Source organism: Xenopus tropicalis, chromosome 1, assembly GCF_000004195.4.
Source record: "Xenopus tropicalis strain Nigerian chromosome 1, UCB_Xtro_10.0, whole genome shotgun sequence".
NCBI classification, from domain to species: Eukaryota; Metazoa; Chordata; class Amphibia; order Anura; family Pipidae; genus Xenopus; species Xenopus tropicalis.
The window spans coordinates 144,841,426-144,856,685 of NC_030677.2; the positions used below are offsets into that span (position 1 = coordinate 144,841,426).

At 37.6% G+C, this 15,260-nt stretch overlaps 1 protein-coding gene across 1 annotated transcript; it reads right to left on the reverse strand.

Annotated features, from left to right (window-relative positions):
- Positions 1-1,346: 1,346 nt before the first annotated feature.
- On the reverse strand, positions 1,347-13,661 carry nefh (neurofilament heavy). Its single transcript, XM_002934289.5, has 4 exons — positions 12,622-13,661; positions 8,841-9,040; positions 6,372-6,496; positions 1,347-5,141 (listed from the first exon to the last, which is right to left on the reverse strand). The coding sequence occupies exons 1-4, from the start codon at positions 13,394-13,396 to the stop codon at positions 2,864-2,866; spliced, it is 3,378 nt and encodes a 1,125-aa protein (XP_002934335.2). The 5' UTR covers positions 13,397-13,661; the 3' UTR covers positions 1,347-2,863.
- Between the last annotated feature and the right edge of the window lie 1,599 nt (positions 13,662-15,260).

Here is a 15,260-nt window from a genome sequence, read left to right on the forward strand (position 1 = left end):
CACCAGCCAATCAGAAGCGGATCTGGCAGAGGGGAGGGGGGAGGGAATGAAATACATGTGCAGTATGAAGCAAGGAGGGAAAGGAAGGGAGAATACCTTTTTAGAGATGGCTGCCTGTTCTAGAAATTGTGAAGTAAGTGTGACTGAGTAAATATTTGATTAGGTGAGCCAAAAGTGTGGCGTTTTTACTAAACAATAGGAGGACTATTGGGCAGTATGCTTCTTAAATTTTGACTTGCATTCTCCTTTAATATAATTAAACTCACAAGATCAACATTAATAACCAAACAAAACTAAAAAGTGCAAATATACACAAATGTCTGCTGTGTAACTGTACTTGATGCATCATCACTCTAATGCTTTATGACACTTTAATAATTACTTTCAAATTATTTTTAAGCAATAGATATAGAAATTGATTCTTGTAATAACTGTATTCAAATGACATAATTTTATATCCTGTGTAATAAAGCATTATTTTTTATTCTCAAGTGTATATGTGTTTGAGAGTAGCAAACTATATTTTGGTCACTGCGTCTGCTAGAGCCTTGTGGAGGGGTGCTGGTGGGCGTGTTGGGTCAAGGGTCTCATTATAAGGATGTTTTAATTCTTTAATCCCTCTTTTCCAGTCTTTTTCCCCACCCATTTCTGATGTCACTTTTGCTTTGCACCAATTTTAGTTTTATGGTGGTTAACAAGTTGTTAAGGCAGTAGCTGGTTAGGTAGTTGGTCAAAAATGCAGGTTGCAAACCTGGGTGTAGGTCCACTTTCAAAAATTGCATTCTGCCTTCTACAAAGGATACTGCTTAGTATCCATAAATGTAATATCTGTCTTTATTTACTAACACAAGCCCAATGCACAATAATGGACCCCAACTAAGTGCAAGTTGAAACTATGTTCAGACAGTTACTTGTGTTTATATATACTCATATACATCCCTGCTTTGGAACAAGGGAAATCTGAAAATAACCCGACAGTAGTTCCAGGGCTCCCCTTGAGGCTTACTTCAGTAGCTGGAACTGACTAGCAGCAAGTGAACTGGAAGCGATTACTGCTATAAACACTGCATGGAGGTGACACAAACACGGGGTAAAAATGGTTTGCCACCACTTGCACCTGATTTGCCAAAAAGGATGCTTATTCACATCCATATTAGTGCACTACTATACTACTATAGACAGTTTACTAATCAGTAAGAAAATAACCCATATTAGTTGTTCAACCTTACTTTCTGGGCAAATGGCACACAGGCTGGGGATTAGCTTGGACTGCTGCAATGTAATTGCGCATTTATAAGGAAATGACATTTGCACAACTTACATAAAACTCATTAATAACACACAGGGGTTGATAATTCTTTTTATTACTATATGTATTATTGCACAGTTTGATAAGCAAGGTGTATAGGACTGGAACAGTGCATGATTAACTCCTTCTGTAACTAGTGAACCTGAAGAACAATGTTCAAATATGATAAACAGCCATCACAAAAGGAGTTACGGTTTGCAGTTAATGCATCAGTCTTGGTTTATCTCTATCTTCTGTGTACATCTGCCTATCATTTTATGGCTATTCAGATATTCCTGTATCTTTTCCCTGAATCTTTTTCATTACATTCACTTATCCAGTGGCTGCCGCAGGGTCTTGCAACAAACAGCAAAGCAGTGTGTGCCCCCGGCAGAGAACAGGATGATATGATAAGAATATGCTAAGAAGGCATCTACTGCTGGAAGAAATCTGTCTTCCCCTGAAACACTTTGGATTAAAAGTTTTGAAAGATCCTATGTTCTGTTACTTTACATATCCCCTAAAGACAATATCATTTTCAGGCTGTAAGCTTTTACTTGTCTAATTGTATCTAACATAACAATGCCAACCGACGCAAGCTGGAGCTAACATGGTACAAACCATTCTTTGTATACCTTATCCAGTTACAGTGCTGTTTACTAACCCAATACTTTGGACACCTCAACCTGCTCTAGCACTAATTCAGTGCTCTTGTTTTGAGGGAAGCCAAGAGGGAAAAATCAGCTGTGGGTGGTTTATAACATGTTTTATTAGCACCTGCATTGTCAGGTCCTTTCTAGGGATGCTGGTTTGCTTGCTACAGAAAGTCTTATCAATTGTAGTGATTTCTGTATGTAAAGTGCAAAAAATAGAGGCAATTTTGGGTGTGAAATATACATTTACTAACCTAATAATGTGCACAAATCTTCTTCCCTGATTTGCATTTTTTCCTTTAATGGTGCAATTCCTTCTCCTTCCTATGATTCTAACTCAAGGTTTCACACTTGAACATTCATTCCTAAATGTCTAAGTAGATTGAAATCTGTGGACCACTCATTATGCACCTTTTTGACCTGTGGTTTCTCTCCTCATTGATCAGTACTTCACTTCCTCTAGATGACACTCTAATTTTCATAATATTGTCTAACATACATATCTTACATACTGATCTAATGGTTTAACCTCTCAACATTATTTCCCAAACTGTTTCTATCTCATATGTGTACATAAATTACTTATTTGCACAAAAGGAGAAAAGAGTTGCAACATCATTCATATAATCTCTCCTTTGTAAATGATTCCCCCTCAGTGTGTTCACATGTTAATACACTAGTGTTGAGGTTTCTTAAGGATAGGGTTGAACCACTGTACCAGAGAAAGTTGCAGAGTGCAGGCTGCTCCTGATCACCCTAGCAAGCAGTTAACTTAATGTCCAATCTGAACTGCAGCATAGTTGGGTCCACCATTTCAAATCAAAGTCTCTGAGGTTGACAGATCCAGAGTAATATCCTTTGGCCTGTGTTGGCCTGATTGGTGGTTAGCACCCTCAGCTTGCATTGTATTTTGAAATTTGGTTTACTTCTCACTTTTTGCTCCCTGAGTGGATTCACTTTCTAGCTGGTCTGTACCGGAGGACTTTTCTATTTTCTCAGTCTTTGGTTTCACATTTTGTGTGTTTCCACCAACAGGATCCTTTTTTGTGATCTTTTGACTATCTTCCTTAGATTTTTCTTCTATTTTTGTTACTTCTGTAATTTTCTTGGTGGGCTCTTTCTCTGCTTTTTTGAGTGGTTCATTGTCTTTGGATGACTCCTTCTTTTCCTCTGTTTTAGGTGGTTTTTCTACCTTGGAAGGTATTTTTTCTTCATCTGTTGCTGGTTTGCTTTCCTCTACCTTTGCTGACTTCTTTACATCATCCTTAGCTGGCTTCCCATCAAGTTTGGGCTGCTTCTCAGGCTCTTTACTTGGTGTTTTAACCTCTGCTTTGGGTGATTTCTCTTCCTTTTTAGCTGGTTCTTTGTCATCTTTTACTTGATCCTTTACTTCTTTCTTAGGGGGTTCTGTTTTTTCTTCTTGCTTAGAAGGTTCTTCCTTCTTAGTTGGTTCCTTTTTCTCTTCCTTCTTAGGAGTCTCTTTTTTCTCATCTATTTTAGGAGAGTCTTCTTTCTTGGCAGACTCTGGCTTGTCTTCTTTTTTTGTGGATTCCTTGGTTTCTTTCTTGGTGGTTTCCTTATCCTCTTTCTTGTCAGCTGCAACCTCTTTTTTTGGGGCCTCTTTCTTTTCTTCTGTAACTGGTTGTTTTTTCTCTTCCTTCTTTGCAGATTCCTTTTTTTCTACTTTCTCTGGTAGGTTCTGTTCCTCTTCAGTTGGGACTACTTTTGTTGATGGTTCCTTTTTTTCTTCTTTTTTTGAAGGCTCCTCTTTCTTGGCTGGTTCCTGCTTCTCTTCTTTTTTCATAGGCTCATCTTTCTTGCTCAATTCCTCATCTTTTTGGGCTGCTCCCTTCTCCTCTTTTTTGGCTATTTCTTTATCATCTTTCTTAGCTGACTCCTCCTTTTTAGGAACATCTTTCTTAGATGACTCTTTGCCTTCATCTTTTTTAACTGGTTCTGTTTTTTCTTCTTTCTTGACAGGCTCCTTCTGCTCTTTTGCCTTTGGTTCTCCCTTTTCTTCTTTCTTGACTGGTTCAGGCTTTTCTTCAGTTTTGGCTTGTTCCTTCTTTTCCTCTTTACTAGCAGGCTCTTTTTTTGTTGGTTCATCTTCTTTTGGCTTTTCCTCTGTTTTTGATTCACCTTTTTCCCCTTTCTTGGCTAGATCTGGCTTTTCAACAGTCTTGGTTTGTTCCATTTTTTCTTCTTTTTTTGCAGCATCCTTCTCCTCCTTCTTTTTTGAATCTACTTTTTCTTCTTTCTTGGCTGGCTCCTTTTGGTCTTTCTTTATTTGTTCTCCCTTCTCCTCTTTCTTGGCTGGCTCTGGCTTCTCATCAGCCCTAGTTTGCTCCTTTTTGTCTTCTGTTTTGGCAGCCTCCTTTTTCTCTTCCTTTTTTGGTTCCTCTTTTTCCTTTTTCTTGGCAGGCTCTGGCTTTTCTTCAATGCCGGTTTGTTCATTTTTCTTGGCAGGCTCCTTCTCCTCTTTCTTTGTTGGTTCCCCTTTTTTCTCTTTCTTCACTGCTGCTTCATCTTCTGTCTTTGTCGCTTCACCCTTACCTTCTTTATAAGCCTTGTCTTCTTTTTTTGCTGGTTCTTCCTTCTCTTCTTTCTTCACTGGTTTATCTTCTTTTGATTTCTGTTCACCTTTCCCTTCTTCCTTGTCTGACTTCTCTTTTGGTTCCCCCTCTTTTATCTTTAGTTCGGGTCCTTTATCTGTTGCCTTAGTGGGTTTCTTTTCTTCTTTTTTATCCAATTCTTCATCCTTTGTTTCCCCAGCCTTTTCCCCCTCTCCCTCTTCAGTATCAGCAGAATCCTCCCCCTGCTTGTCTTTAGTCTCCTCTTCTTCCTCCACTGTATCATGCTCCTCCTCATTTTCCTCGTCTTTCTCTTCTCCCTGTTCTTCTTCCTTACTTTCTATTTCCTCTTGTTCTTCAGAGGGTGTTTTCTCCTTTTCTTCTTCCTGTTCCTCCTCAGGAGAGCCAACTACTTCATCTTCCTCAGTCACTTCCTCTGTTACATGGGTTTCTTCTGTTTGTTTTTCTACAATGACTGTTTCTTTATCTGATTTTTCCACAATTTTAATCTTTTCCTCTTTTTTAACTTTGATGTGTTTTGGAGTGCTTGGCCCACGTGGAATCTTTTCATCAAATGAAAAGGGATCAAATCCAGAACCAAGTCGACATTCTTCACCTTCTAATAGTTTTCTGAAGTAAAGCAAAAGTAGTGGGCACATTAGTCAAGTCACTTATATACTTATATAAAATAATCATATACTATCCCTCTAATATTGTCTGAAAATGATTAACATTTTCAATTGCTCTGAAAATACAAAAAACTTTAAACTTCAATTTATTTAATTTTAAAGGGAACCCTTCTTGCTTGGGGTAATGGCACACGGGAGTTTTAGATCACCACCCTCCTCTTAGGGAAAACCAAAGCATTAAGATTACTTCAATAACTTACATTGTACATCTAAAAGAATGAATTGAAGTAGGTAATAAAGACTAGGAAATGTATTTAATATCCTCAGCAATATACTGAACGTTTATCATTTTTTTCTAAAGGATTATTGAGTACTAAAAATGTGTTTCTAGAGGACAATTTATCAAAAGTTATTCAGTTGTAAACTTTGGAGCATAATTTGAAACTGGTGGCACCATTCTCTTGCTGTTTTTGGAAAAGAGTGCAACTGGTCAAACTGCTGATAAGTGGCAAAACTATTTGATTGTATTAATTAGCTTTTTAACAAAGCATCTCCAATGTCACTCTGATTATGGAAGAGTGCTACAATATAATATGTTGTAGAAAAATGAAGCATATCTATTTTTGACTAAACTAACAATTTGGGGGTATTTAGTCAGCCAGCCATTAATTCCACCTGAATCTTACACAGTTTTGCTAAACAGAAAACTTGCACAGGATAATAAAGGTCAAAATGCCATCTAAAGTATACGCTGGATTTTTTAAAATAGACAATTGAAATGGGTTATTCACCTTTAAATTAACTTTTAGCATCATGTATAAAGTTATATTCTGAGACAATTTGCAAATGGTTTTTATTTTTTTACTATTTGTGATTTTAGAGTTATGTAGGTTTTTATTCAGCAGCTCTCCAGTTTGGAATTTCAGCAGCTATCTGATGTTAGGGTCAAAATTATCTCCGCAACCAGACATTGATTTGAGGCTGCTATATGAATAGGATTTTGCTTGAATAGAAAGGTGAGTAATAAAAAGTAGCAATAATAATAAAATTGTAGCTTTATAGAGCATTTGTTTTTTAGATGTTGGGGTCCGTGACCCACATTTGAAAGATGGAAAGAGTAGTGGGCAAATAATTCAAGAGTTATATAAAAGAAAAAAAAAGACCAATTTAAAGGTTGCTTAAAATTCTGCATTTTTGTCATAGGGAGTCCAGTGCCAAACTTATACCTTACCTGTAGGCAGCTATTTCAATGTCAAGGGCCATTTTGACATTGAGAAGATCTTGATATTCTCTGATCTGAGCAGCCATTTCCCACTTTGTGGTCCTCAGCTCGTTGTCCAGCTGCTGCAGTGTATCCTAATTGAATCAAAAAGGGATATTGCATTATAATACAATATTGTTTAGAAGTAGATATGCAGCTTGGGAGTTCAAAACTCCTGGTGGTCCCAAGGGCCAGTGAATTAATTAGTGCACTAGACAGCACCCCTACTCATGCAGTGTTCTGACTACTAACCCAATGAGACATATTTGATTAGAGCTTTGGAAACAAAGCAGCTATTAGGTAGTACAGGTATAGGACCCATTATCCAGAATGCTTGGGACCAAGGGTATTCCGGATAAGGGGTCTTTCCGTAATTTGGATCTCCATACCTTGTCTACTAAAACATCAATAAAACAATAATTAAACCCAATAGGATTGTTTTGCATCCAATAAGGATTAATTATACCTTAGTTGGGATCAATTACAAAGTATTGTTTTATTTCTACAGAGAAAAAGGAAATCAGTTTTAAAATTCTGTATTATTTGATTAAAATGGAGTCTATGGGAGACGGGCTTTCCGTAATTCGGAGCTTTCTTGATAATGGTTTTCCAGATAAGAGATCCAATACCTGTAATAGCGAATTGTAAACTCATTTGGGCAGGGCCCTTTTTTACCTCTTGTATTGGTTGTTGTTTTTTTTTTTTGTTGTTTCTTTATGTAAGTTCCTTGTATACAGCCATTTATTGCACAGCACTTTGGAATATATTGGTACTTTGTAAATGTGTTAATAATAATAAAAACGCTTAACCTTTTTCTCAGGGGATCCAAATGAAGTGACTTTACAGACCCAAAAATCGTTTAGAACCAGTCATATGCCTTATTATAATGACTAATTCTACTGAATAAAGAAAGATTTTATAACTACAGAGGATTGTGGGGGCCCACAATAAACAGCACAGGAACCCATTTAAAGTCAGTATGCTGTTTTTACAAGAGCATCAAGCATATTTTAATTGTACTGCACAAAATCTGTTACTCATGTTAATATTTTTTTTTTATTTATTGCTTTCTTTTCAGTATGGTGGAACACCTTTGCAGAAAAAAAAAAAAAAAAAAACTGGGTGACATATTTTCATAAAAGAATAGGGGGGTCCATTGGGCTCTAATTACACAGATAGTCTGCAGAAAGTTTCTTAAACCCTATCACATAGTTATGTTTTCCTTGCCAGGCCACTTCTGTCGCTTTAGTTCAGGAGCTGACCTTTTTCTAGTTGTCCCAGCACTACTAACTATCTGGATGCTGTAGAAAAGCTAAACTTCATTAAAATCATTTGATAAAGAATATATATTTTTAATATGCATCCCATACAATACCTCTCATTATAACCTTTTATTCGCAGAAGCTTATAAGTAATATATCATGAAGGGCTTTGATTAGACATACTCTAGAACAGGGCTGTACAACTGGAGACCCGCAGACCAGATGTGGCCCTCCAAAGGATGTTTATGACCCCCAATTTACTCTAAGGCTCCACAGACTTCATTGTATGACATAATCCTTTTAATATAATCTGTCCCTTGAACACACTGTATGGGAAATAATCACCCCTCACCACATGTAATAAGTTGGACAGCACACGGCACAAACCAATTCAAGCTACAGCTGAGACCATGGGTGGGATGCATCCCAGCCAATGACTAATTAGCCATGCAGCAAATGTAGCTTACCTATGGGGGAAAAGTTGGCAGTACCAAATCAGATTTAGTCAATTAGCTTCCCACAATGAACAGAATTATTCTGTATATTTGCACTCAGCACCATTGCCTACCTTCTGTTCTGAATTGTGCACAATGGTGCCTAATGACGTAGGGGAACCCTGCAGTTACCACTACCTTTGAAGCAGGTGGTAGCTCCAGTGTTGCCATAGTAGCACAGTTGCTCCAGAAGAACCGGGTCCACTTGTCATACTCAGTGCCAGAAATGGCACCAATTGAATTTAAAAAATTTCAGGGCAATCTTCATGTCGACCAGATTTGTGTCAGGCACATTTACCACTGGTGATTGCAATGGAACTGGACTCATGAGATAAAAATGCTGCTTTGTGGGTAAAACATGGTGATTGCATTAGAAACTGCATTTATACCACTGCACTTACAGCAGCAAAAAAACCCTATTATGTTTTCAGTGTCTTTTTAATTCAGCTGCCATATTCAGCTTGACAAAAAAACTTATCTTATAGCTTCACTGTTGTATCGGCATATTTGGAATTTATTATGGTCATTCAAAAATTCTTCTCATTGCATTTAAGTTTGCACCAATACTGCCAAAATAGCAGTATTCAATATTCAATAGCAGTTTGCCATGTGTAGGGGCAAAATATAGCAATACAAATACCTGATATATATTATCTATGTTGCACTAAATAATTGCTGTATACCTGGTAGGATGCCATTTCAGCTTGATGGCGGTCTTCCATGTCCAAGCACTGTCTTTCCAGGGATTGCTGTGAACTCTTTAAGACTTCCAGTTGGGTGACCTGGCTCTGCAACTGGTGGCGGTAATTGGTGATTTCATCACTGGCTGAACGTATGGCCTGAGTATTCACTTGGGAGGCCTCATTCAATTTGTTCAGCTGCGCTGTAACGGGAAGGTTGGAAATTTAACAAGGCTTGAAAATAAACATCCTCCAGGTTCCAGGTGCCATCTAGTGGTATAAAAGAACTGCCCACATTTCTCCTGAAGGCTAAAGCCTTTACTAAATAAATAAGAATAATGGGAAGGTTGAACACTTAATTCTCCATAGCAAGGCACAGGAACTTATTTAATGATAAAGAACAGAGCACTCTGACCATTTTTACTGTGCAGGGAGCCCTGTCATTACAGGAACCTGTACCCATGCTAACTGCTAATGTTCTATTGATTTACTGAAATCTGCACCATAGAGGGTACAGGGGTGCTAAGAAAATCCCCAAAAGACACCAAGGCCACACCTTTAAACTTGCCCATCTTACATTTGGAAGAAAATGACTATTTTTCTCATTCATTCCAATGGTCCATTTAAAGATAGCCAAACGCAATGGCTGAAGTGCAATGGGATGCATGTACCTGTAAAAGATTTTCTCAACAGTGATATCACTGTCACTATGACCTCTGTCAGCTATGTGGATGGAACAAGGAACCCAATGAAAACTGAAAATTACATGTAATGGAGAAAGTAAAAGCAGATGGGTGAAATGCTGTGAACCAAAGAAAGAGTAGCAAAGAAAGCTAAACCATGGTGGGCGAGGGAAGCAAAGGAAATGATATGTGTGTTTGAGAAAGTAGTTTGAGACTGCAGTTCTGCAGTAAATGAGCAATGCTGCAGTATAGAACAGAGAAGTGATTCCATAACTACACGGGGGGCAGCATGGAAAAAGCAAAGGGGGCAGATGTTTCAGACTGGCTGAGGCTACTGGGTGGGGCAAGATAAACTTCTGTGTTGTGTTAAATGGGCTTCATAATACCATTTTGAACAACATCCTGATAACTTTAATTGCATCTAAACTCCTAATTAATATCCCTATGGTAAATGCCATTCCCCAAATGCAGTATATGGCATTACATATGACTTGGGCAACAAGCCAGATTCACACCACACAGAAGAGCCATGCTGCAGTGCAGGACTCAAGTGTAATAAGAGCAAGCTTGCTGGGATGTTAAAACTGCTGCAATGCAGAAAAATAAGTTGCAGAGTGTGCTGCACTGGGACTGTTCTACTGGGGATTTTGGTACACAACATCCATCATATGCCAAGCCAACTGTCATTTTATTTCTTCCTTTTTTCTTTTTTAATAGCACAGATATATATTATCAGCTTTATTGATGGTGTTGTATTTGTAGTTTATTATAGCATACCCCTAACACAAGGGATGAGATAGACAAATACCATTAGTATTACTATTATGCATGCCTACAAACTAAAATACCTTCTTAATAAAATGCAATTATTGCTACAACTAAAGAATGGTATATGGTATATTTGTAACAAGAAATTATTACTCTACAGAAAAAGTAGTAAGTACTTGGAACAGATTTTCAGCTGTGCAGTAACATCAGGTAAAGAAAGGGAAATTCAGCTTGCCTATGACAATTAAAGAATGTAAATGGCAAACCAGGCTTACTATTATCTAGTTTTAAAATTGATGTTATGCTGTCTTCTCATTAACAACTAGATATTTAGCAGCAGAGATATGCAGTAAGAGGATGCGCTATGAGACTGAATAAAAAAGCAACATCCTTCATGCCCAACCTTCACTCCTATAACTGCTGTTCTGACTTTTAGCTTGCAAACTTACAGGCTTACCATCATTATTAAAGGGTACCTGGCCTTTTCCAACGAATCCATTTTAAATATACATGTATACTTTACCACCATTTGTTTTATATATACAAATATATATAAGCATGCAGGTTGAAAATATAAATGCTTTTAACAAGTTAAAAAGAGTTATTAGTCAACTAAGGTAATAACTAATGTAAATTGATCTTTAACCTTTAACTCCTTGTGCTTATTCTCTTTGATCCTGCCATGCTCCCTATTGCTGGTAAGCATGCAGTGTAGCATAGATCAATACAAATCAAATATATATATATATAATATGTACCCTCATTGTAAGGACTTTACAGGTTATACGTGTGCCTTATGTAATTAACGCACACAAAGATGATAGATAGATAGATAGATAGATAGATAGATAGATAGATAGATAGATAGATAGGTGTTATACTGGTTATACATGTGCCTTATATAATTAACACACACATACACACACGCAGATAGATAGATTGATAGACAGACATATAGAGATAGATAGATGATAGATAGATAGATAGATAGATAGATAGATAGATGATAGATTGATAGATAGACATATAGAGATAGATAGATGATAGATAGATAGATAGATAGATAGATAGATAGATAGATAGATAGATAGATAGATAGATAGATAGATAGATAGATATGTGATATACTGGTTATACATGTACCTTATATAATTAACACACACACAGATAGATAGATGTATAGATAGATAGATAGATAGATAGATAGATAGATAGATAGATGATAGATAGATAGATAGATAGATAGATAGATAGATATGTGATATACTGGTTATACCTTATATAATTAACACACACACAGATAGATAGATAGATAGATAGATAGATAGATAGATAGATGTGAAAAGTACACATATATTTGTAAACCACAGAGGACAAGGTGTTCTAAAATCCAAGCAGGGGAATGAGAGCCGCAGGACCTCTGTATGTGTCCTGCTTACTAATTCAGCTGCATGAGAGAGGATGGAGGGAGAGCGGAGACGCAGCTCCTAATATAGAATCAAATCGTGACTCAGGGATTTCACACTGAAAACACTTAACTACTTCCTGACCAGGAATAAAATGGAAACAAAGATAATATGGACAGCAATCTGCAAGAAGAGGTTCTCCAAAGGGTGCTAAAATGATTAAATGTTAAAATGGTCGAAATCAGACAGCAGGACACTAATCTGAAATGTCTGTTATGTTTAATACTAGAATGGCACCCAAATAAAAAGTCAGATATTTGTTCTCTACAAAGGTTGCCTTTAGTTTTTTACTACAAGAAAGAAATCACATATCACCACAAATCAATAGCTTGGATTTAGCATAACTACATTATGTTTATGCTACATGTTGCAAAACTAAAAAAAAAAGTTAAAAACTGCAGCAATAGTCAAATGATAAAACTTCTAATATTGCAGTAGTTAAGTCATGTCTCAACTGGGGATTCAGGGAAGTATCAACTGGAGAGGAGCAAGTCTACAACTGTGGTATCATTTTTAAAGTTAAAAGCCCATTTTTTACATTATCTCTCTCTCTCTCTCTCTCTATCTGCATCTGAACAGCATATAATACTTTGCACAAGTGACTAAGAACCTAAAGTTATAACAGTAATCATTTACAAATAATTCATTTTTATACCTTTATCTACCCCATAAGGCCCAGACTGGCAATCTGTGGGTTCAGGCAAATGCCAGAGGGGTTTCTGTAAGATGCTGTAGACGGTCACTATTTATTGGGCTGGTGGGGGACTGTTTGGGCCTCTGTATACCTTAAATGTCAGGGTCTATTTTAAAGCCCAATCCTGGCCTGTTCCCCATCACTACTTTTGGATGCAACTTATCCAAACTTACCTTGAAACCAGCCTTGTGTTTGCAAGTTGTTCTTACCGATATGACCTTCGAGCTGAGACCTAATGTCCTTCAGGGCCGATGCCAGCTCCAAACTGGGCACCTCTCCCATCTGTTGTGTTGTTACCTGACTTCCATGTATCTGCTGTATCATCTCTTCCACATCCTCTTGGTGGCACTTGCACAGATGGGCTGCCTCATCTTCCAAAGACTGTACCTTTCTGCCAAGCTGCTCTCTGTCCAAGCTACACTCCTGCAAGAACTGCCTGAGTGCCCTCTCAGAATTTAGAGCCTCTTCCTTCAACCTTTCCTCTTCTTGGGTTTTCAGCCTTAACAACTCAATGTCTTCACTCAGTCTGTCTCTCTCAAGTTGTTCCTGACCATTTTCAGAGTTAATTTTCAGGAGTTGGTTGCGCATATCTCTAATCTCCCTCTCATATAGCTGTCCAATGGCAGATATTCCAGCCTGCTGTTTCCGCAAAGCTGTTGCCTCTTGCTGCAAACTACGGTTCTGCTCTTCCAGTCTCCGCACCTTTTCTATGTATCCAGCAAATCTCTCATTCAGCCCCTGCAAGGCCTCTTTTTCATCTCTGGGTCCATTGGAGGGTTCAGGGCTTTCACTATAAGATGGTGCACTACGTCGGCTCCGAGAGTGTGACTGAAAGCTGCTGCTACCACTGTGGGTTAGAGAGACAGAGCTGGAGCGGAGGTAGTGGTCCCCAGGGGGCCTGCGGTATGTGACAGGGCCCATAGACCGTTCCAGGCTGAAGCTGAGCATGGTAGGGTTTAAGATACAAACAGCTAAAGGCAAGGAGAAAGTGAGAGAAGAGGTAACAGGCAGAGGCTAGCAGAGATATGCTAAAATGTAGGTTCTTTCAGAAAGAGAGGCAGAGATGAAGGATAAAGAAATGAGAAAGGAATATGCCAGTTAGATAAGCTAATGTGTAAGAATATTTAGATAGAGAGCAGAAGGGGTGTGGCAGATGTCTGGAGCAGGTAAGATGCACTCAGCGAGTGAGATGCAGAGCACTGCGGCAGATAGAGGACACAGCATCAGTATTTATACTGCAGCAAACTTCTCAACTCAGCAAAGCACAGACACCACCCCTGCATCACACTCATCATCTTACACGCTGACTCTCAGCGAGCACAGCATTATGCATCCACACAGGAGCAGAATATAATCCCTCTATGCAGAACCTTGATTTTTGTGCACCTACTGTTATAAACCTATGTTTTATCACATGCAGACTTACATTTAGCTATGCATATGGCATTAAAATAATTAGGTATTTCACAGAAATCTACAGTATATGCAACAATCCCTCATTAACTGTAACTAAACTGGAAGTAAAGGCAACTGGTATGTTCAGCATTAAGGTAACCACACTATTTGCATGTATTAACCTGCGCAACACAGTTCCAGAATCAGCTTTTGGTGCTATTCAGTAATATTTAGCAATAAACTTTTCATCTCTGAACCCACTATACATTTTAAACTGTAGCTTTTAGACCACATAGATCCCACTTCATATGTAATTCCCATTATTAATAAGAAGTCCCAAAAACATTCCATATTCCCTATTATGCTACAATTATGACAATGTCACAAAACCACTCATACGACAAGCCATAAAACACCCATGTCTACTGCAACACAATGCATCACACTTCCCACTTGCCATTTTCCCCTGTCTTTTACTGTTGTCTTGTACAGCACATTGTGCCACTTGCAAGGACAGAACATTATTTTATGTGCAGTTGGTAAAATTAAGTTGAAGTACAGCATGATAAATTACTTACTTATGATAAAATCACTCATAAAGATCACCTACAAGAAGCCATTAAAGCATTGGTATTGATTGTAAAGTGAAAGTCATAATACCAAATATATATACAATAATCCAAATTTTTCTGAAATGGAATGAGGATAATGGAATGGCGATGATTGTAAAGATCGAAAATGCAACAGACATATAAATATATTATTAATTGATAGTTTACAGTCAAGTCTTGGCAGTCACCATTGCAACAGTGAGAACTGCCACAGAGACAGAAAGAGTAGTGCAGATATATATAAACATGGCATCTACCTATCCTGACAAATTCCTTAGTCCAAATGCAGATATCATCCTGAGATAATTTAAAATTCTTAACTATTTAGAGTTACTAACCTCAACCAATTGTACATTAACAGAAACATCAATGGCAAAACATTTTTTTTTGAGTTGAGAGTTACTAACTCAAGCAATACCCAGTTAAAAAACAAAACACATATACAGACTGAACAAACAGGATACATGCAAAAGTACAAATGATAACTGATACAAGAGGTAAAGCCCTGCTCAAAAGAATTTTAGAATTTTCTAAAAACCAAACATATTTTCCTTTGTTGGTTATTAAGGTGGTGAGCAGCAAAGAGACATATAGGGAGACAAATATCATAGGACAGAGAAAGCTCTGCCTGCAAGGACAAATCATTTTTAAAAATCTGAAACAATAGAATTCACACTTATTGTTACTAAACTTGTAAAATAATTAATTGTGAAGAAGTTTCCCCCAGTCTCCAAAAGATAATAAAACAATTAAATGAGTGGGTAAACTGCTATGTTTCAGCTGATACCTGTGATGCTGAGAAGTGT

Excerpts from the sequence above, each read along its gene's own strand:
- nefh (XM_002934289.5), bottom strand. The coding sequence starts at position 13,396 with ATGCTCAGCTTCAGCCTGGAACGGTCTATGGGCCCTGTCACATACCGC. Across the intron at positions 9,041-12,621 it reads AACACAAGGCTGGTTTCAAG|CGCAGCTGAACAAATTGAAT; the intron begins GTAAGTTTGGAT and ends TTCCCGTTACAG. Across the intron at positions 6,497-8,840 it reads CTGAAATGGCATCCTACCAG|GATACACTGCAGCAGCTGGA; the intron begins GTATACAGCAAT and ends TGATTCAATTAG.